The sequence below is a fragment of the Mytilus galloprovincialis genome, chromosome 6, assembly GCF_965363235.1.
Source record: "Mytilus galloprovincialis chromosome 6, xbMytGall1.hap1.1, whole genome shotgun sequence".
NCBI classification, from domain to species: domain Eukaryota; kingdom Metazoa; phylum Mollusca; class Bivalvia; order Mytilida; family Mytilidae; genus Mytilus; species Mytilus galloprovincialis.
In genome coordinates this window covers 82,683,632-82,708,495 of record NC_134843.1, presented here as the reverse complement: position 1 = coordinate 82,708,495, position 24,864 = coordinate 82,683,632, and the positions used below count along the sequence as shown (strand labels likewise).

At 31.8% G+C, this 24,864-nt stretch overlaps 1 protein-coding gene across 2 annotated transcripts; it reads right to left on the bottom strand.

Annotated features, from left to right (window-relative positions):
* Positions 1 to 8,541: 8,541 nt before the first annotated feature.
* Positions 8,542 to 24,152, bottom strand: LOC143080509 (eukaryotic translation initiation factor 2 subunit 2-like). 2 transcript variants are annotated; one of them, XM_076256379.1, is made up of 9 exons: positions 23,987 to 24,152; positions 21,999 to 22,173; positions 19,540 to 19,628; positions 18,038 to 18,209; positions 17,461 to 17,558; positions 16,230 to 16,378; positions 11,593 to 11,649; positions 9,918 to 10,003; positions 8,542 to 9,047 (listed from the first exon to the last, which is right to left on the bottom strand). In XM_076256379.1, exons 1-9 carry the CDS (start codon positions 24,002 to 24,004, stop codon positions 8,872 to 8,874), a joined length of 1,020 nt encoding a protein of 339 aa, XP_076112494.1. In that variant the 5' UTR covers positions 24,005 to 24,152; the 3' UTR covers positions 8,542 to 8,871. The 2 variants fall into 2 exon arrangements, with proteins under 2 accessions (XP_076112494.1, XP_076112493.1); XM_076256378.1 differs by lacking the exon at positions 23,987 to 24,152 and adding an exon at positions 22,552 to 22,587.
* Positions 24,153 to 24,864: the final 712 nt, after the last annotated feature.

Below are 24,864 nucleotides of genomic sequence, written 5' to 3'. Positions count from 1 at the left end.
GCAGTAATTAAGAAGATCATATCAAGAGGAACACATGTGTACTAAGTTTCAAGTTGATTGGATTTCAACTTCATCAAAAACTACCTCGACCATAAACTTTATAACCAGAAGCAGGACGGACGGACAGACTAGAAAACATATTGCCCATAAATGGAGCATAAAAATAGTCAGACTTGTTACATACCTGCCAACTTTTGAAAGTTCCCATATGGGTTTTTACTGCACAACAATTTTAAAGGTTACAATTTTTAGCGACGTATTTTGCAAGATCTGGATTGTCTAGAAAAAGTGTCATATTTGTATGATGAACTTACATGCCTTTTCCTTAAGTCTGTTTGCATGATTCTAGTTATATATTAAATCGGTAGAAAAAATATACATGAAGCTAGCAGACCAGGGTTTATTTTCCAGATTAAGAATATTAGATGCTTGTTGAAATTTCCAATTTTGAATTATGCACAAAGATGGACCTTTAACAGGTTGGGAACAACACTCCAAATGAGGGTAACCTAACTGGAAGATCATCACAACCCACTATAAAAAATGAACACAAAATAGAATTTTTCAATAAAATGCTGAAAATAGGCTTTAAAGTATTAAAATGCATTGCAAAAAACAAATATTTCATTAAATAAATTTAAGTAGAATATTCCTATGATATTCCTTTTCATATTGGATACAAATTTTATTGAGTCTACTGCAGACACTTTGTAGTCAAAGTGTTTCAACTGAGGTACTACACAGGCGTCAAAAGGCGTCATTATGGAGTAAAGGGGGTGGCGTCAAAAAGCGTCATTATGGAGGAAAGGGTTAAGTACTGAATGGTCAAAACATCATGTTTTTTTATCGACATAAATTTTGTCATAAATGTAACCAAATGATGTAGAAATTGTGTTTTTTCTTCAAATTTCCATCAAATTGTAATGTTTATAGTTCCATTATTGCCTCTCTATTTGAATAAAATAAAATAATAAGAAGAATCTGTTTCTTGTTTTGTTTTGTTTTGTTTTTGACAAATGATTGTTCACTGCTAGCAAATGAATCATTATATTTATATATCTTATCTGTATGATGTAGAAATTGTGTTTTTTCTTCAAATTTCCATCAAATTGTAATGTTTATAGTTCCATTATTGCCTCTCTATTTGAATAAAATAAAATAATAAGAAGAATATCGTTCGATGATATTGAGGCTTGTATAGGGTATATTGGGATACGGGATATTTGCCATTTTAATTTTAGGGATATGGGATATTTGTCCTAAAAGTAAATGGGATATGGGATTTTGATGCATTTATAAGGATATTGAACTTTTAACATGAAAAAAAAATATGTGGAATTTAAAAGTTAAGTACAGAAATATTTACATCTCACTTGATAGTCCTTGATAAAAATTGCCCAAAAAAGTTTAATATTAAAGGTCATTTTAGTGCTTTTTTATTTTAATTGAGTTTAAGGTCGTTTTATTTAAAAGTCATCCAAACCCAAGCGAAAAGTATTGATTTATATGCTCATGTGTACTGATAATTTTAAAAGTATTTGTTTTGCTTTCCATACCTCGTTCCTTATTGTTAATTTTCCTTTTTTAGATGGTGATGTTCCTTTGGCACTATCTTACGGTGTTTGTATATCACAACTCCTCCGCTTTGCCCGTGTCTGTTGTAACGTTTTGGATTTTAATGAACGTAATATATGTATTACTGGTAAATTATTAAGTCAGGGATTTCGTTACCACAAATCACTTAAATCTTTACTAAATTCTAGATTTGGTTTTGAAGTTTGGTTCTACCTGTAGAAAACTTATTTCCAACGGGATAGCACATCCTCATTTTTACGGAGATGTTGTATACCGTGCCATTGGATGCTGGATGTGTAATAATTGATAATTTAGTCTCAAGTTGCATTACTTTTTATTAGTTGTAATTGGCATTGAACTAGCTGTCAGTTACTGCGAGTACTCTCAGATCTGTACTGAGTGTCTTTTTTTTATGGGATGTACAAGTACTCGGTCACGTCCACTCTCTGTTTTTGTTAGATGTATTTCTATTTGTATCCATCTGATGAATTAAGCCTTTTTCAACTGATTTGTATAGTTCGTTCTTATGTTGTACTGTTACACCACTGTCCCAGGTTAAGGGTAGGGTTGGGATTCCGCTAACATGTTTAACCTCGCCACATTCTGTATGTATGTGCCTGTCCAAAGTCAGGAGTCTTTAATTCAGTGGTTGTCGTTTGTTGCTGCGTTACATATTTGTTTTTTGTTCATTTTTTTATACATAAATTAGGCCGTTAGTTTTCTCGTTTGAATTGTTCTACATTTGTCATTTCAGGACCTTTTATAGCTAACTATGTGGTATGAGCTTTGCTCATTGTTGAAGGTCGAACGGTGACCTATAGTTGTTAATTTCTGTGTCACATGGTCTCTTGACAATTGGCAATCATACCACATCTTTTTTTTTTTATATTATATGCTCATATGCATTGATAATTTTCTTGAAATAATCATAGATTTTTGTTAGATCTGATCTGATGAGTTAAGCCTTATTGTTGTCAATGTTTTTATTTGTTTTGATGCTTTATATGATTACAGGATATTTTCTAGTGTTTTACCTCTTGTTTTTTACGTGGCGAGGATCTTCAGAGGTCTCCACATTTCACAGATTGCTCTGTTTTGCCAAACAAGCTGGGGCCGAGGGACGTCAGAGCACGTCCCATATCAAAAAGTAGATATTTCGCCGTATAAACTATGTTAATAACGAATAATTACTAAATAATCAATGTAAATTAATATATTTTCTTTCTATTACTGGTGTTGTGAGGAAGGAAATTAAAAAAAAGTAACAAAAATATTGGGATCTATGTAATTCATAAATTTCAAGATCACAGAGTCAAATGTTGTGTTGTTTCTTTGCAAAGCAAGGGCTGTGCAAATTTTGCCTGCTGTAAAAATATTGCAACAGTTAAAGTGTAATGTAGGTACATTTAAGCAGAAAGCTTTCTTGTGTTAAATTTTGAGTTATTGAACTTGCATGCTAAATATCCACTTTTTGTTTGATATGGACGTGCTCTGACGTCCCACAGTCTCAGCTTGTCTGGCAAAACAGAGCAATCTGTGAAACATGGAGACCTCTGAAGATCCTCGCCACATAAACAGAGCAATCTCGGACAAGAGACAGGATTGAGTCCTTCTGTTCTTTCCAACATAGTTAACATGTAGGATGAAGTTTCTTATCAATGAAAGAAGAATGCTATCAAAATGAAATTTTACAGTCATATGCATCACGGTTTGAACTATTAAAAAAAAGTCTGAATTTCAAATTAGACCCCTTACACTAAATTTATCGTTTAAGATCACATAAAAAGAGATTGATGGAACACTTCATCTTTTGGACATATATATTCTTATTTAACACTGGAAGTATGCACTGTAAATTTCCTTTAACACAGTTTGTTTTCCCAGTCAAAATTGTTGACGTTGTGATGATGAGGGAAAAAATGGGCTTGGGAATGAATTTATAATGATTTTTTGGGATATTTCAAAATAGTTTTAGGGATATGGGATATTTGTAAAAAATATTTATTGGGATATTAGGGGTAAACATTATAGGGATACGGGATATTGGGATAAAACCTTAATGGGATATGGGATATTGATACCCCCCCTAAACAAGCCTCGATATTGTTCTAAATATGCCTATTGATATTCTATGCATTATTACTATTTGTATACCAGTTGTATGGGCCATTGCAAATTATTGTAATTGAGTTTGTGCCAATAAAATATTTGTATTTGTATTTGTATATTTTTGTTCATGTCTTCATCTCCTTAATATCATTTGTAAATGTATAGACAAATAAGAAAGAAATAAGCTCCACATGTATATTTGCAACATCGTAAATTAATTAAACAACATTCTGTTGTAAACAAAATTATGATATAAACTTCAATTTAATCCTTGAAAGGAGGTCTAGATTGCTAAAATAATTTATAAATTTTAATTTTTTTATTTGTCCAAAATCATTTAAATTCATTTAATCAACATCCTTTTATGATTATTTGATTAAAATATTAATCATTTATAGTCTTTTTACAATTTACATGTTTAAAAGCAAAATAACTGAAAACAGGATAAAACAAAGGGAAGTAACAAAAAAGTATTTCAATATTCCCAATACACATCGTTTTGATAACACAACGGCAGTTAGCCGGAGGTAAACATCGTTGATTACCAGTATGTTTGACACCCAAGCTGTCAAGTGAAGCCATATAATTATACATCTTCTTTGATGTTCAGGTAAAATTTAACACAGGTGTCAATTACACCCGTACAGTAGTAAGAAATGATCAAATATGGCGTCTGAAAAATTACACGGGAGTTTTTTTCTCCTAAACGGGAGGTTCACATGTATGTTACGAAGGGCATCTAATTCACATGACAAAGGAAAACCATGAATAAAGACAACACTTTATATATCCTTTTTGTCGAGCCTTCGACTTTAGTCGAAAAAGCGAGACTAAGCGATCCTACATTCCGTCGTCCTCGGCGGCGTCCACAAATATTCACTCTGTGGTTAAAGTTTTTGAAATTTTAATAACTTTCTTAAACTATACTGAATTTCTACCAAACTTGGACAGAAGCTTGTTTATGATCATAAGAAAGTATCCAGAAGTAAATTTTGTAAAAATAAAATTCCATTTTTTCCGTATTTTACTTATAAATGGACTTAGTTTTTCTGCGAGGAAACATTACATTCATTCTGTGGTTAAAGTTTTTAAAATTTTAATAACTTTCATAAACTATCCTTGATATGTACCAAACTAGGACAGAAGCTTGTTTATGATCATAAGATAGTATCAAGAAGAAAATGTTGTGAAAATAAATTTCCACTTTTCCGTATTTTACTTATAAATGGACTTAGTTTTTCTGCAAGGAAACATTACATTCACTCTGTGGTTAAAGTTTTTAAAATTTTAATAACTTTCACAAACTATCCTTGATTTGTACCAAACTTGGACAGAAGCTTGTTTATGATCATAAGATAGTATCAAGAAGAAAATTTTGTAAAAATAAATTTCCACTTTTCCGTATTTTACTTATAAATGGACTTAGTTTTTTTGCCAGAAACAAAACATTCACTCTGTGGTTTAAGTTTTTAAAATTTTTATAATGTTCTTAAACTATCCTGGATTTCTACCAAACTTAGACAAAAGCTTATTTCTGATCATAAGATATTATTCAGAAGTAAATTTTGTAAAAAAAAAATTCACTTTTTCCGTATTTTACTTATAAATGGACTTAGTTTTTAAAGCAGTTAACATTACATACAGTCTGCAGTTAAAGTTTATAAAACATTTATTAGATTCATAAACTATCCTGGATTTTTTTACCAAACTTGGAAGCTTCTTTCAATCAAAAGACAGTATCGTGAGGGAAATTTTTATTGATGTTTTTCCTCATTTTTGTTGAGTCTGCGATTAACAGAAAAAGTAGGCGAGACACCGGGTTCCGTGGAACCCTTACAAATTTTTATTTATATAAAAACAAAATCTTCTTGTCTGCAGGATTGCTAATTCGTAACTTCAAGGGCGAACTTGTAAACAGGGCGAGTTGTCCCGATACCAAATTCACGCATGCGTAATACAAATATCTACAGTTAAAACATCCTGTTACAAGTAAACAAATAACGTTCATGTGGATGAGATGAAATCTAATAATTTACATAAATAAAAGGGTCATATTTACGATAGTGATTGTTTTACAATCATAATTTACAAATTAAATGATTCAGATGCCTAATCATGTGTAAAAATCGGTGTCAGGAATCTAAGTTGTTTTGAAATTGTAATACACGAAATGAATGCGGCATACGGAGACTCAATGCCAATGGTCAGCCCCTTAAGTCTTCAGAAGACTTGACGTCTTCTTCCACTAAAAAACCACCGATATAATTCATGAAATTCTGCATATGACCTTGATAATGTCATACAACCATTTGTGGAGGAAAACTAATTAGTACCTGTTCCTATCTATCTCTCTCAAAATTTCTGTTCTTATCAAGCATTTAAAGCTTTTTACGTTTCCTCTCGAGATATATTGTTCTTACCAATTAATGTGTAAACATCAATTGTTCTTAGTACATTTTTCATCAAGCACATTAGAGCGGACTTTACAATGTACACAAAAATACTGCTTCTGTATCATTAAATTCTTTCCTAATTTACAAGCTTTTGAACAGAATGTAGTAGAAAATGTTTGAGTCGTGTATGAAAGATCTGTGTTACTTGACATCTCCATATAATATGTGCATAAATGGTTGACTCCAAGTTAAAGTATGGATAAACACAAGTCACTGAAATATAATTTACATATGGGAATAAATCTGTCCATGTTTGGTGGAATTCTTTCAAGTCCATTTTAACCCAGTTACTGATTTACATTGTACATAAAGAGTAAGGCAGCATCACATAGAACAGAAGTGATCCTTTTTGTGTTTGTACTTATGCTGTCCCCTAAACATAAAGTGTGACTTGAAAACTGCAGATGACAAAATATATCATTGTGTGTAGCCATTTACAGCTGGAGACAGTAAAGCAACTATATATAGTGTTATAATTACTATAGCATGAATAAATACTTTTATAATAAATTACTGTTAAGTTCAGATATTTTAAGTTGTTTTTAGTACTGTAAAATTGCAGCAGAAATTGATATTTGCATTTTAAATTTTTGGCATTTTAGTATGCAGCATTTACTGAAATCAATACGATTGAGCTTACATTTTTTTCCCAATCCTTAAAAAGCGCAAAATAAAAAAAAATCAAAGAGATGAATAGCTCTGAGGGGAAAGACGGCCCTTGTTTCTTTTGTGTGTGTGTGTGTGTGTGTGTGTGTGTGTGGGGGGGTATCTTTTGATAGTCTTCATATAAAGAATGAAAAAAGGAACAGCTAGAACATGTAGAAAGGTTGACAATATTGAAGTCAATTGTTGTTGTTTAATCTAATTTTGTTTCCTTAGTTTAGGATTCTATTTGGAACAATGGAAGATATCTGCATCTTCTAAATCTAAACATTCGATTAACGTTGATAGTTAATAAATATAATGTAAAATTCAAATGAATTCTATCATTTAACAACAACTACTCTGTTTTCTGAAATCTTAATTGTGTACCACTAAACTGCAGGCTAGGCCATTTTCCATTTTTTTGTGATAGTACTCTAAGATTTTTAATTATTTTCTTAAGAATTAAGTTAGGACTGAAAAATCCATTCAGTTTTAAATTTCCACTGATAAAGTTCCCAGTTACAACTTTCATCACAGGGATACAGGTACTTCACCCCGCCGCAATTTTGTGCCTGTCCCAAGTCAGGAGCCTCTGGCCTTTGTTAGTCTTGTATTATTTTAAATTTTAGTTTCTTGTGTATAATTCGGAGTTTAGTATGACGTCCATTATCACTGTACTATTATGCATATTTTAGGGGCCAGCTGAAGGACACCTACGGGTGCGGGAATTCTCGCTACATTGAAGACCCATTGGTTGCCTTCGGCTGTTGTTTGCTCTATGGTCGGGTGGTTGTCGCTTTGACATATTCACCATTTCCTTTCTCAATTTTACTAATAAAAAAAACCAATATGATTGATGTAAACTGTGTGAAGCTTGTTTCCAGATCCTACATTTTAAAATATTTGTAAATTTCATGAATTAATAGGTTTAAACTATAAAATGCAACGTTTTTTTTTAATTTTTTTTTACCATTACAATGATTTATCTATGATGAGTTTATTTATTTGTTGGTACACACAATTTAGTTATAATGGAAGACTACTAATCATATACTAAATGTACCATTTTAAGTTTTATTTTAGTGGATAATTACTCTTCAATTGAGGTGCTCCTGATTTGGAGGAAGATTCACAAAACAGAATTTTACAGAAAAAATGAAAAAAAATCATTTCTCTCCCCAATCTCTTGTATCTCCACAAACTTTGTTTACATTGAAAGTTGTTGACCTACAAATTAAAGTATTGAATGTTGATGTTTGAATCATCTACAGCAAACATAATTATGTTAAAATTTAACAAACAGCAATATAAAACTGGGTTGGGACCCCTAAAGTTAAAGAAGGCCGGATATATTTAGAATATCTCGTCATAATGATTTTTCCGGATTGTAAAATAAACGTAAATAGTGTGAAGGAGAGCTCAAAATACAATAATTTCTCTAGAAACAGAAGGGAAATGTGTAGAAAAGTGTTTAAAGTCAATCTATTCATTTGTGTGTTTCCTTCTTATCAATCTCAGTAAGATTTGTTGGGGGGTTTTCCACACTATTAAAACAAAATGAATGATGTGAGGGGATGTCACTCTGGTCAACCCCATAGGGGATTGACGGCTTGAAGCTGTCTTTCCCCAAAAAATTAAATTTTTCGGAGTTTACAGTTTCTTACATTATAACTTCATCACTAATTATTATCATATACTGATTTATAGATAAAGCTTTATTTCAATAGCTTTTTCCAGGAAAAAAAAGTAATAAACAATATTTGAATGAAAATTTATGAAAGAAATATCATTATAACTGTATAAATTAAGAATAGTTAAGATACACTGATCTCTTAAATGCTGAATTATCCAATGAAATACACTAATCATCATCAGTCCTTTCAACCAATCTTCCTCTTTATATCCACTGGCATTCATCTGACATAACGTCACCAAACTATCAACAACATTCAGATTAATTGTACCATTACAAGTACACAGATGATCACATTTAAACTGTTTTGACTTATTAGTGACAAGTGATAAAAGCTTTTTAAGCCATTTAAAGACAATATATTTATCCATATTATTAAGCTCTGCCATGATTGTCTTATGTGGTTTTCGCCCGTATTGCAGCTCTTTTTCCTGTGACGGCCTGGAAACCAGATTTGATGCTAGCGACAGAGCATCGAGATCCACATGTTTCACACTGTAGAAAGAAAAGTCTAGTATCTTTTTGAAGCAACGTGTCAGGTGACCTACAAGTATGACAGGTAACATACTCTTCTGCAAATAAAAAATATAGTCTCATTAAATATAGAGCATACTTTTCAAACTGCAAACTTCTTTTAAATATGGCAAACAAGCTTTGTCTACAGGTGTGATTTTAGATGAAACTTTTTTGGTAAAGGAAAAACTTACCTCTATTTTTAACAACATTTCTCCCCATAGAAACATGTGTGAAACAATAACCCTGGATAAACAGAACATGATCAAAGAATGTTGACACCAAAATTGCATGGTGCTTTGATTTGAAAATTTCATACATGGGCATTATGTGTAAGAATATACATGTATCAGTATTACTGAAGTTGAGCAATTCTTTGTATGTCTGTACTGAAATCAGGAGCCTGTAGTTCAGTGGTTGTTGTTTATTCATGTCTGTCATATTTGTTTCTTTCTAAATTGTATTGATATAATAAAAGGCATTAGTTTTTTTGTTTGAATTGTTTCACATTTTTCATGTCAGGGCCTTTTATAGCTGTCTCTACAATATAAGCTTTTCTTATTGTTAAAGATTGTATGGTGACCTATAATTGCTTATATCCACATCATTTGAACATATTGTGTCTAGCAGCTATGCAGACAACCTGATAATCGATTTATTGGGTTGTATTTGTGTGTTTTGCATGATAGAAACAAATTATTCTGGTGAAAGAAACAAATTATTCTTTGTTTCACCAGCAAACTAGAAAATGACCTGATAAAACAAATTTATCAACGTCGGTTCATGTATTATGACATCAGTGATATGTCCCAGTCAAAGTCATTAATGCCGGTTCAACATATTTGAGGTCACAAGGCTGTGATATGTATTTATATTAAGAGCTGAGCAAAGTGATACAAATGATGGGACGACAAATAATCTATACTTACTGATATATCTTCTAAGGACATTTTCTATCTGTTTCTGGTTATATTTGCCTTTGATAATCAACTGATTATTACCATCAACAGAACCACTGCAAGATAAAATATTATGTCAATGATGAAAATACTTGAAAAGTAGGAAGTAAGACGACAGTTAAATCGTTTGAATGACCATTCATAATGAAGCGAATGTAAGCCAATCATATGGTTTTAGCTAGCTGCACATGAAAGTTTGACAAATTATAATTTCATGTTTTTATGCTATTAAAAGATACAATGATGTGAATTGATAATTATCTGAAACCAGAAATTTATTTAGATTGCATTTGTCTTACCAAACTTGAAATTGTATTGATGTCTAATATATGTCAAGGCCTTATCAAGAAAGTTGCTTGAAATCTCCTCTATGGTGTGGTTCTAAGTACATGTATTACTGTGGATTCATTTTTATTCGTGGTATACCAATTTTCGTGGGTTTCGTGGGTCACAGCGAACCACGAATTTAAGAATTCAACGAAGAATAATCCCGAGAAATGTGTATGGAGTTGGATGTTTATTTCCGGTTATGTTATGCAGTTCTAGTATAGTGTTGACTAGCGATAAATATTGTAACATAACACGTGATTTTTATTAAAAGAAGATACAAGTATTTTGATTAAATCGATAATAAATATATCGAATATCAGTGATAATTAACTTTTTAAAATTGATTAAAACTGTTCATGGAAAATAACTGCAAGTTGTTAATTACCGTGTCATAGTTTGGTTTACCTGTGATTAAAAATCAATAGGATTAAGTACGGGGATATTGCCCGTAGGTAATATTGTTTATGACAGGAACATTTATTTTCACACCTTATACTTATATCACTGTTTATTATATCGTGATTAGGGAAATTAGCTTTCAATCATAAAGTTTTGAATGCCTTATAGAATTCAGACAAGAATTCATAAATTGTAAAACAAACAAATAATTAGTTGTCTCTGCCCATTATTGTAATCGAAGTTATCAATGAACACTTTAACCTAGAATGACCAATTAAGCGAGGATTTTGACAATTCAAAACTTTTTCAATGAATTCCTTCTTTTTTGTTTTGTTTTTATTATTGATCGAACCAAGGATGTTATATGATCTCCTAAATCAAAAAGAAATCCACGAAATACGTATCTAATTTTTTTTGTTGTAATCAGCGATCAACGAATTTACGTATACCACGAAACGTCTTTTTTTCTCTATCCACAAAAATTGATACCCACGAAAATAAATGAATCCACAGTAACTATTTCAGAACAAGCATCATATGTGGAGTACATGTATACACCTACAGAAAGCAACCCAACAACTCAAACAACAAAAGAGGATGATATACAAACTAGTAACATCACTCAACAAATGTCCAAAACAGAAAAATATAGATTGTATTTTTAAAGTTTTGATAGTCATAACTAGATTGAAAAGCATTTCATTACAAGACATTGATAACAAACACTTCTCACTGGCCTATATTGAAAGTTGTACTGTACTATTTGAACATCTTTCCTTTGAAAGACATATCAAGCTTTTAACCAGATTTTTTCTAACACCTTGTCTTAAATAATGAGTTCCCAAAATTTCTGTTTTTATCAAGTAAGTTATTATCTTAGCCCTAGAAAACAACTTTTCATTCATTACTATCTTACCTTGTTCCCAATTCAGCCAACAAGAAAGCTAACACATGTTTAGGCTGTCGATGTAACCTACAAGATAGAAAAATAATCATTATATTTTTTTGAAATACAAATAAAGGGGAATGATTTCACGTGGAAACAGATCATGTCTAACTTGCATATGAAGTTATAAAGGGAAATAACTAAAGGGAGATTACATCAGTAGATATAAACAATTCTTCAAAGTTTTATGAGAACAACTGAAAGCATTTTTTAGCTATTGTCCGAAAAAACTAGCAAATCACCCTTTTTTATGAATAAAACTCTGTAACTCAGAAACGTAAAATTTTAAAAATTTATAACCAGATGCTCCGCAGGGCGTAGCTTTATACGACCGCAGAGGTTGAACCCTGAACGGTTGGGGCAAGTATGGACACAACATTCAAGCTGGATTCAGCTCTAAATTTGGATTGTGATTAAATAGTTGACACAGCATAGGTTTCTGACACAGAATGAATGTGGTCTAATGAACTTAAAAAATTTTTTTTGCCTTTGAGCAATTCACTATGCTATTGAATATTAATCCTCTCAAAAAAATGTTTGAAGAAATTTTCTTTTTATTTATGAAATCTGAAATGAAAAAAATTGACCCCCCAATTTTTTTTTCACATCCCCCTTTCCCTTATTTCAAAACTGATCTCAATTCAAATTTCTAATGAAGTTTGCAACAATAACTACTCATTTAAATACATCATAAAATATTAAAATGTAAAAAAAGTGCTTGTTATTACTGAATGGTAAAGATTGTTTTAATCTATCAGTTGGTAGTAAAAGTGAATATACATTGTATATTGTATAAAACAATGATTTAAGTTGATTCAACTACTATTCTGGACAAAGAAAGATAACTCCAATTGAAATCCAATTGCAATTTCTTGCTATTGCACAATATTGTGCAATAAGATATTTCTTGCTATTGTGCAATACTGTGCAATTGAAAATATTTGCTATTGCACAATACTGTGCAATTGAAGATTTCTTGCTATTGCACAATACTGTGCAATTGAAGATTTCTTGCTATTGCTGAATACTGTGCAATTGAAAATTTCTTGCTATTGCACAATACTTAATATAATAATTTTGGATCCTGATTTGGACCAACTTGAAAACTGGGCCCATAATCAAAAATCTAAGTACATGTTTACTTTAGATTCAGCATATCAAAGAGGCCCAAGAATTCAATTTTTGTTAAAATCAAACTTAGTTTAATTTTGGACCCTTTGGACTTTAATGTAGACCAATTTTAAAACGGGACCAAAAATTAAGAATCTACATTCACAGTTAGATTTGGCATATCAAAGAACCCCAATTATTCAATTTTTGATGAAATCAAACAAAGTTTAATTTTGGACCCCGATTTGGACCAACTTGAAAACTGAGCCAATAATAAAAAATCTAAGTACATTTTTAAATTCAGCATATCAAAGAACCCCAAGGATTCAATTTTTGTTAAAATCAAACTAAGTTTAATTTTGGACCCTTTGGACCTTAATGTAGACCAATTTGAAAACGGGACCAAAAATTAAGAATCTACATACACAGTTAGATTCGGCATATCAAAGAACCCCAATTATGCAATTTTTGATGAAATCAAACAAAGTTTAATTTTGGACCCTTTGGACCCTTTATTCCTAAACTGTTGGGACCAAAACTCCCAAAATCAATACCAACCTTCCTTTTATGGTCATAAACCTTGTGTTTAAATTTCATTGATTTCTATTTACTTAAACTAAAGTTATTGTGCGAAAACCAAGAATAATGCTTATTTGGGCCCTTTTTTAGCCCCTAATTCCTAAACTGTTGGAACCAAAACTCCCAAAATCAATCCCAACCTTTCTTTTGTGGTCATAAACCTTGTGTCAAAATTTCATAGATTTCTATTAACTTAAACTAAAGTTATAGTGCGAAAACCAAGAAAATGCTTATTTGGGCCCTTTTTGGCCCCTAATTCCTAAAATGTTGGGACCAAAACTCCCAAAATCAATCCCAACCTTCCTTTATTGGTCATAAACCTTGTGTTAAAATTTCATAGATTTCTATTCACTTTTACTAAAGTTAGAGTGTGAAAACTAAAAGTATTCGGACGCCGCCGACGACGACGACAACGACGACGCCAACGTGATAGCAATATACGACGAAAAATTTTTCAAATTTTGCGGTCGTATAAAAACCAAAAGGGTTCTCATGTCAATAGAAGACAAATGGACAGTCAGATATCAATATACCATAAATGATAATACGTCCCCTAAACCGGCGAACAAAAATTTAGCAAGTTTTGCCATTTATAAAGGGGCACAACTGTAGAAAAGTTAAACCGACACTACCAAAATTCATGTCAATTATAAATAGAGTCTTCTATGTTCTATGAAGCATTTATAGCAGGGCAGATTTTGATATGTTGTCAAATATATACATTTCCACATTAACTGATAATATTGTCCTAAAAAAAATTTAAACACCAACTCCCCCGCAAAAGTGTATACCTCTTATTGACTTAATCATTAGAACATTAGATTGATTCAAGATTTATTGGGCTAAACTATGAAACATTTTAAGGCAATTATTTATATTCCAGTTAACCATGTACAGTTAAGGGTAAAACAATGCATATGGTTCACAAGACCTCATTCTTCTGAACTGAATTTGCACATAATGTCAAGTGCCATTTTGCTTGATAATAATAATAAAATGCTTTCTGAGCGCAGCCTGATACGACCACAAAGGTTGAACACTGAACAGTTGGGCCAAATTTGGACACAATATTCAAGCTTGATACTGTCTGAATTTGGATTGTGATAAAATTTTTGACATAATATGGGTTTCTGACGCAAAACAAATCTATTGCGCAATACTGTGCAATTAAAAGATTTCTTCTTAAAACTTTATAAAAATTTTGAAACCAGGTGCTCCGCAGGGCGCAGCTTTATACGACTGAAATGGTTGGCGGTCAAACCCTGAACAATTGGGGCAAATTTGGTCACAATATTCAAGCTTGATACTGTCTGAATCTGGCTTGTGATCAAATTTTTGACATATGGGTTTTTGTCACAATGTAAATTTGGTCAAAGATCTATAACACATCTATTGCAAAATACTGTGCAATTGAAGATTTCTTCTTTAAACTTTTGAAAACAAGCAGTTGTAAGGGAGTTATACATTGTCCTTTAAGCAGAAAAACCCTTGTTTTCCCCCTTTTTTGCTCCTAACTGCTTAATGATTTGAGCCATAACCCCCATAAACATTCCTATGTAGTATGAAAACTTGTGGTATAATTTCAGGGATATTTATACACTTAAACACAAGTTATTGTCAGACTGAAAACTACAAAAATGCTTATTTGGCCCCTTTTTTGACCCCTTAATTATTGAAACCCCCTCCCAACTTGAAGCAAGAACCCCAAAACTCAATTCCAGCCTTTCCTTTGTAGTAAGAAACCTTGTAGCATAATTTCAGAGAGATCCATACACTTGAACCCAAGTTATTACCTGTGATCTAGAAAAATGCTTCTTTTTGGCCCCTTACTCCGAAATGTTCAGGGATATTAACCCCAAACTAAATCAAAGCCAACCCTTTGTTATATTGAACCTTGTGGTACAATGTCAGAGAGATCCATACAGTTATACATAAGTTATTGTCCTGAAACTACAAAAATGCTTGTTTTTGGCCCCTTTTTGGCCCTAAATTCCTAGACTGTTTGCCCCATAACCCTTAAAATAAATCTCAAGCTTCTACTTTATGGTATGAACATTGTGGTACAATATCAGAGCAATTGAAATACTTATATACAACTTATTGTCCTATAACTAGATAAATACTTGTTTTGGGCCCCTAATTTCTAAACCGTTGGGACCATAACCGCCAAAATCTATCCCAACCTTCCTTTTGTGGTTATAAACATTGTGTAAATTTTTTTTGGATTTCTATTTACTTATACTAAAGTTATTATCCGGAAACCATCTGTCTTTGGTCGACGCCAACGTGATACCAATATACGACCAAATTTTTTTTAATTTTTGCTGTTGTATAAAAAAATTGGACCCCCCAAACACTTTTTGAATTCCCCCCTTGCAGCAATTACCACCACACTGGATCCCTGCCTTTCCTGTGAAGTATGGAACCTTGTAGTACAATTTCAGAGAGATCCATATACTTAAAAACAAATTATTATCTGGAAACTAGATATATGCTTGTTTTTGGCCCTTAATTCCTGCATGAATAGAGCAATAAGCCCCAAACTCAATCCCAGCATTCCTTTTGTGATATGGAACCTTGTGGTACAATGTCAGATAGATCCATACTCTTACATACAAGTAATTGACCAGAAACTACAAAATGATTGTTTTGGTCTCTTTTTGGCCCTTAATTCCTGAACTGTTGGTACCATAACCCCCAAAATGAATCCAAACCTTCTACTTGTGGTATTAAACATTGTGGTACAATTTCAGAGCAATTGAAATAGTTATATACAAGTTATTATCCTGAAAGTAGAAAAATGCTCATTTTGGGGCCCCTAATTCCTAAATGTTTCTTTGGACGACTCAAACGACGACGCCATCATACAATCCCAAAATTTTTCTGACAAAAACTAAACAGCAATTGTATACACTTACAATCTACAAATATCTGCAAAATTTGCAAATGAAGATTTTCTGGTACCAACTTTTAGCACTTGAGGAGGTCTCATAACAAATTTCTTCTTTTCACCAGTCACCATATCTGGATTTTTCTCTCTAATTATATCAAACACACGAGTCAGTAACTTAAAAAAAAAATAGTTAACATTTTACTGTGTATCATTATTCATATTTTATTTTCAGACTGTACAGCCACACAATTGAGCAAGTACTTGTATTTACAATTTGGGAATGAAAAATATAGTTTTCCAAATAAATCTTAAAACTTAATCTACACTAGAACACACCCGTGATATCGCGGGTCCGTGACTGAATTAAAGTATATAACTATGCGCAAGCCTTATCTTAGTATTAGTACTGTCATCTGATAAAGTCATGCCGATTATAAGATACACAATTTTCTCTGCTTTCAAATCTTTCTGTTTGAACCCGTCGAACTGGAACTTATCAATTATTGGTAATATTAAATATTTGGAAAACAAAAGGTCCTGGAATGGAGTATTTTTTAATCAACAGCATTGTCCTATATTAGTTATAAATAAAGTTGAATTCTTTGATTCGCTGTTTTACGTCATGCCTGCTAACAAATTGAAACTTATTTTTAGTCCAGATTTTTAGTATTCGAATTGTTATCTTAGAAAGTCTTACGGATTAAAATACTACAATAGGTAACAATTTGACAATTTAGTAGTGTCAACCCTGTGATTATGACCGGTTTATATAGCATATTAATCCTGAATACACCGTTTGGTGGTGCGCCTGTCAGATGCGGAACGTACAGATAAGGTAATAGGTAACAGGTGATTATACTATTGGTATCGGTATCGGACTCGACCCGGAACTTCCTAATTATTGGCGATATTAATTACGTGGAAAACAAAAGGGCCTGGAGTGGTGTAATTTTTAATCTACACCTTTGTACTATATTAGTTGTATATAAAGTTGAATTCTTTGATTCGTCGTTTTTACGTGATGACGGCTGACAAATTGGACCTCGTAATTTTAGTATAATTATAGATATCTGCTAGTCATGCTAATATAAGCTGCTGACCAAATATGTTCAATTTAGTACCAGAGAAAAGTGTGACATACTTAAGTTGGACAAACTGACATACAATAGGACAATGGGATAGACACGCTAAAAGCAATATAGACCCCAATCCTAGAGTTGGGGTATAGATACCCAGAACTACCACAGGAAACCTACCTCATCATATGTGTAATCTCTGTCTGAGTCCAACCAGGATTTACCAGAACTACCACCTGTTAATCTCTCTTCCTTCTTGGCTTCTTCTGCTTCATCAACTGTTCAATTAATATATAAATTGTTGACACTGAGTTATGTTTTACTGTGTTTTGGATAGTAAAATGCAAATATTGATGTTGAAATGGCAATACTTTAATATGTACACTATGCGAAAAACAGAAGTCAATTAAACTTGCCAGAATGTGTTAAGCCCAATAATCTCACCTGCATACAAAATATCATTGATTCACTATTAGTGGTTCCCCCTGAAACTTACATAATCACAAGCTTTAACTAATTGTTGACAACATCCCTCCCTTCTCAGCTTCTGTCTTTTCTTCATATATTTTTTTTGGCCATGGTGTTGTCACTTGTTTGACAAGAATTTTGATTGTACCTTTGATATCTTCAGCCTCTTTTTTTCAAACGTAATTTCAACATTTCTCAACCACTCAATATTTTTCATCAGCAACTGATTCAGTAAACAGAAATTACAATATTTTTTTATTTATAAGTTACTAAACTACTGTTTTCCTACCTTCATCCATCATTGGTTCTTCTGATTCAAGTGCATCGAAGTCAACCTTCTTCTTCTTCTTCTTTTTCTTTGTTGGAAGGGCTAAATTGAAATCTTCATCTTCTGGGGCTTCATCATTAGCTCCACCATCTTGATCCCCTGGGGCCTCTTTAGATTCTGAAGTTTGTGATTCCTATAAAATAAATGTATTTATGCCTTCAAAAATTGTTGTTTGTCACTACAAGAAATGCAAGATTAGAATGCTGTTAGGTTTGTTTTAATAAGGGTATGTTACTTGATGTGTTTAGTGTTAATGCACCATTTTAATTAAGCTGTTAATTTTTTCTCATATATATCATTTATTTGTTGCATTTTTATTTTTACTTAAGCACAGTTACTTAAAGTGCTGAAACAATTTGTATAGCTTCTTGTTTTGAAAAAAAAATAAACTTGGTTTGACATTACAGGTTGTTCAATTACTCAGCCAAGGAAAAATTCTCATACAGTCTTACAGACAACCAAATGCTAAAATGTATTTGCCTCAATGGACAAGATTATTTTTTGAAAATAAATAGAAATACAAAATCTCTCAAAAACACTTGTCTTAAGATTTAAATTGGACCCCATTTACCACATTGACAGATACAATTATTTTAAAAGGTCAGGTAGTGTTACCTGCTAAAATTAGATCACTTAAACATATTGGCCAATCAGAAAATGATTTGGGTACTTACAAATTGTATCTTTATATTCATTAGTATACTTTAAGGCTTTTAAAAAACTTACAACACTTTCATTTAACATTGATTGATTGATGGAGTTTTAACACCACTTTTGGGCTATTTCTTTGAGGTTAGTTTTTATAGGTGGAGGTAGCGGGAGTGCATGGAGAAAACCACAGACTTTAAATAGGAACACTGACAATGCTAGTCAATTAAGATTGAAGTTGAGTGCACCCGCAGGAGCGGGGTATGAATTTACAACCTCAGTGTTGACTGGCTACACAGCTACTTTTGCATAGGAAATATTTCTGTACTAAAAAAATGCAGTACTGGAAATTTACTTTGAATATTTAGTACTATTTCTTTACTTTAAAACTATTGTAATATTTAGGTACTTGTATTTTACAGTACTTGATTTGTACTAAATATTTTAGTACAGAAATAATACAATATTCCATGTTTGAAAATCATAACTTTGAGAGATTTGAAATAGAAAAACTTCCAAAATGCTGAAAATGTAACGGTAGGAACCAAAAATCTGTTGTACCTAAATTTCAAGTACAAATAAAGTACTGTAAAATACATGTACCTAAATATTACAATAATTTTAGAGTAACAAAATAGTACTGAATATTAAAAGTAGATTTCCAGTACTACAAATTTTTAGTACAGAAATACATTGTAGTACCTATGCAAAAGTAGCTGTGTAGTGAATACAGTAGAACTACTTAGACCACTTGGCCACTGAAGCCCCCTAATTTAACATAGAAACCAGATCTAAACTTTATACTTAATACTTACAGGCAGAGCATCTCCAAGGTCATCCAGATCAAATGCTTTCTTTTTCTTCTTCTTCTTTTTCATTCCAAGGCTAAATTCTAATGACATATCTGAAAATATTTAAACAAATTCATTCTTCTACATCACATTACTGAATCTGTGTGAAACCATATTATAATCTGTCAAATAAACACTTTTTTTTCAATGTATTAAAAAAAAAAGTTACTGTTTGACACAAACATGCCAGCCTGCAGCCTTAATAAAGGTGCATTTTAGAGAATTCATATACAAGGTAAAGTCATAGTGTACCAGGGACATACACAGGCAACATTGCCCTTATTTGTTTAGAGTGTGGCTATTATTATGAAATTGAGAAATTGAATTCATTGTCAATTTGTTGGAAAAGTCAACCAGATTGACAAATGAGCTGTGTTTGATAGAAATTGACCTGGTGCATGAATATCATTGGAAATCATGAGTCATCTCAAAATTAAACTTTCACTTCTCTCTATTCTCGGAGAAAGGTGTCCTATGACTCTTACTTTCTGAGTAGGAAGCAGTGTTCTCCCCAGGAATTTTGGATAGCATCACATTTGGCGTAAACAAAATAAACTGTTTTTTCCAACAACATTTGTCGCGTCGCAGTAGTGCTTTATTATGTTATTTATTTATACTGTTCAATTCATAACTGAGAATACAATTAAACTATACCCATGATAACAGCTGTTTGAATTTATGTTTTCTATATTCATTTATAGTTACAGAATTATTTTTTTCCTCTTCGGCCAAATATAAATATCTGTGTGGTTCCAGTTACCCTAGTACATACCTAACTCAAGAATGAATGAATGAATGAATTTTATATCAAATGGGAAGAGAAAGTATCATAGCAATAAAATTTCATTTTTTTGTATTTGTCATGTCTATGAAATTCATTGTTTCATGGTACTCAATGAATTAGTTCCAGTTGTTTCTTTATATCAAAATGATATATTTTTAACAAAAGTTAAGCTTCTTTAATCAGTATATTAACAATGCATTTTTCAAAAAGAATACATTTAGTAAGAATATCTAGCAATTCTCTTGACTTTTGAGATCTTTTTTTCTGTCTTGCTCTACTGTGCCATTTAGTTTGTCCATCTGTAGTTATTATTGTAAAATGCAGATTTTTTTACGTATCTGGCCCAGTTCTGATCCGTAGTTTACACAAATATTCAACAGCAGAAGGAAAATTTACGAAAATAAACAATGTTTGATAAGAGATTGGGAATGCATATGACGTTTTTAATGCATAGTAACTTTTTTTGAAAGTAGTAAAAATATATGACCAAACTTCTTTCTGAAAGGATAATTCGTTTGTATCTTTGAGTTTTCATTATGCAAACGTAGATTTCGAATTGTTATATAATTTTCTGCTTATGTTTTCTGCATGTCGAAATTTGTGATTTGACCATGTGGTATATGTCATGTCACAAGTGTCAGCTTGGGGTATTCGTATCCAAACCCTTATTACCCGAAGGACAATAAAAACCTGTTTAATCACTCTAAATTGACACTATTGTCTGACTAAAAGGGATTACAATTAAAAGTGATATTATAGTCTTTATGATACAGTCTTCACGCTGAGTGGCAGCCCAGGCTAGTAAAATTGCTCTCAGGCCTGTAAAAATCATATCTACAGACCAACAGAATCTAACTAAAAAAAATTGAAAATTGAGCTTCGGGCCTGTAGATTTAATAGTTCATCGGGAAGACTGTGATCACAAGTGGTAATTAGATGAAAGTTCAAATAGCATCCACAAAATAATTATAGCGTCCAGAAAATTATTATAGCATCACAGTGCCACGACGCTAAAACTGAATGACTCACTTTCTGCAGAGTAGTGAGAATTCTGATTATTGTTGCTAAAACAGATAAATATTATTATCAATGTAGCTTTGTGTGTTCATGCTTTAACTTATATGTCCTGTTTTATTTATCATATAATGAACATTTAGAATATTAATGATATTTATTGTCTTGTGCAATACCTGGTTCTGGAGCACCCCCATTTTTCAGTTGGGTTGGTGTTGCTCAGGCTTGAGTTTTCTATGTTGTGTATTGTGAACTATTATTTGTCTTTTTCATGTTTCGCCATGATCTCAGATTATTTTAGAGTTATGATTTTGAATGCCCTTCTGTTGTATTTTAATAAAGAATGACAGTATACATGCATAGATCATGTACATGTAATTAAGTTACTGACTATTTTTTTTCTATTCACATACTGTGGATTCATTATTATTCCTTGGATACTAATTTTCGTGGGTACAGGTAAACCACGAAATTAAATGTTCAACGAATGACAAATTTTGATTAGCCTTGTATGCAGACATCAGCAAAACCACGAAATTAAATATCCACGAACTTAGATTTTCTCCTTATCCACGAAAATAAATGAATCCACAGCACACCATGTACACTTCCCATTATTTCTTACCATCGTCTACTTTCTCCCTTTGATTTTCAGATTTGTTTTCCTCTGGTTCCTCAGTTGTTTCTTGGGTTGGTGCCCCATCTGTTGCTCCTTCTGGATCACCCATAGCTGCATCTAAATCAAATGGTACCTTCTTCTTCTTCTTTTTCTTTTTCATCATATTGGGATCAAAGGGTGTCTGTAAAGATAGATTATATTTATTTATGAAAATAATGAAATTAACTCTCGTGTACTTAAGAAATGTATGATAATATTGGCTGATGCAAATACAGGTACAGGAGTTCGAAACATCAATTAGTTTCATAAAAAACTTAATATTGCTTTGAAGTTGCATCATCTTAATTTTTGTCTCATTTTAATAGATATTACATCACAAAAATATATTATAAAACCTTACTTTGAATTAAAAAATGAAATCAAAACCTATGTTGATTTTCCTATACATTTTTTTCATAGTTTTTATGCCTCATACTGCCAGGACTGCCCATACAAAATTTGTATTGACAATTTCATAAATGTGATTTTTTTTCAAAATATACACATTTAAGGAACTTACCTTTTCTCTATCATAAACCATAATTTTATTTCTGCAGATCTAGAATAACAATGAATTATTGATCTTTTTTCACTACTCAAATCATATCACAATATTCCTGTATAGAAGAGGATTAGAGCTATATTTATTATATATGTTTCCTTTGATATTTTAAAGATAAATGTTCTCAATTTATATTGCAGTCTTTCTTTTATACCAAACCATGTCTGATGCAATAATGATTTGTATGTTTATTTATAGCCTAGCAGATAATATAACAGAATTTTATCTCCTTATTTTTTTCTGAAAAGTTATACTAATTTGGTAGATAGTTTATTACAAAACGTTTTATGAATACTTATATAACATGATTCAAGAAGGGTTAAAATATGAAGTACCTTACTAAAAATAAAAATCCTGTGATCTAGACCAATGTCAATAAGTATCTAACTAAACTCGATCTTGATATCACAGCAATAACATTGATGTTATCAACAGACCATTTCTATTGATGAGTTCTTCTTGCTTATATTATTGACATTTTGTACATTCACCATGTTAAAGTACTATGATGAGGTTATAAAGAACGATACGATTGATTTTCTTTTTCGAAGTGGTTGAATGGAAGATACAAGCACTCCCTCTAGACAACCTTATTAAATTCCACAGACCAAAACGACAAATCAAAGCAACAACCTTTTAACAACTTTATCATTAAGAACATTATAGACCAACAAGTCTAACAACAAACGAGCAGTCTTACGTAATTATTAGTTCAAAACAGTAAATAGGACCAGTTAAAAACTATTTTGTGCGCAGGTGCTATAGATTGGAACCCTCTGGATGACTCGGTAGTGTGCATCACTACAACTATAGAATTGAAATCAGCACTCCCCAGCAAGCATGACTATTACACAATAGCCAAAAGGAATCTGTGACATACCCATCTATTTACAGAAGTGGGAAATACAGATACAAGTCTGTTCCAACTTCATACTTTTTGTTTAACATGTTTAAATGGTAACAATATTGAGTGATAAAATTGTCTAGAAGACATAACTGTCTTATAAACCATAACTGAATTAAATTTTGTCAAAAGGAGGTACATTGTATTGTGGACAATATTGGCTGCATTGCAAACATCATCATGGTAAAACAATATAGGTGAATGTGGTTCAGGGACGAACACAAAAAAATTATAAGGCCAAACCAACCCAGATATGACATAATTTCGTGAGATTCCGTTTTTAAGCAGACCAATCTTCAGCAATATATTATGATTTACATCAACAACCATATATTAAAGAAAAAAAAAGTTACTTTATCATAACCAAATTATATGCTCATCTCGAATAATTTACTACACGTGTGAACTAGGATGGAAGTCGCCATATTTTTCTCATATAATTTCCCGGCTCAAAAAATCATTTTATCATTTATTTTTCAATCCTCTTACCAGCTCGTCGTCCTCCATTCTTAAAATTTAAGATCAACAATAAAGTTGCTGATTTTATCACAGATAAATTAAATAGCAGCTGGAGTTTCCTTGATTTTTCAGTTTTTCATCGTTCAAATTATTGCATCAGTCTAAGAACACTTGAGGTCAAGGACTCTGAAAACTTCGTCGTAAGGGAGATAATCCGAAAATAAATTCAAGAGGCCCAGTGTCGTAACATAAGGCATAAAGCATTTATATATAAGCATAAAAGATTTATTTAAAGTCGGTTATACATATAACAATACAACATAAGCTCTGTAGAACTTTTATCCGACATATATATGACAAGTACAATACATAAAACACAAAGCACATCATGCAAAATAAATAATGTTATCAAGCACAGCAATTAATAAGCACAATTAAAGCATATTAGCAAACATAAAATGAAGATAAACTATCATTCATGCAATAGCTATTATAAAGCACTAAAATTAATTCAAGCATTAGAAGAACATAAATAAAAAATTATGCTTAACAATTTCAAAGCCAGAGTATACAAGATAAATAATAAACTGATCTACAGCTCATTGAGATCTGCAGGAGGAACACTGACACGAACTGCCATCCCAATTACCGACCAAACTTTTAATCTGACCCAATGGCATTTCTTCCCTCATCTTATTTGGCAGTTTGTTCCAGAGTTTGGCTCCTGCATATCTAAATGAGTGCATCCCATGGGTAGTTGTCCTTACCCTGGGAACATCTGCTATGTTGTTATTTCTAAAAGAGTAATTACAATTTTTAATTTCAATAAGTTCATGTAGATATAATGGACATTGTTTATTAATAATTTTATATACCTCTATTGCTATCATTCGAATTCTTCTGATTTC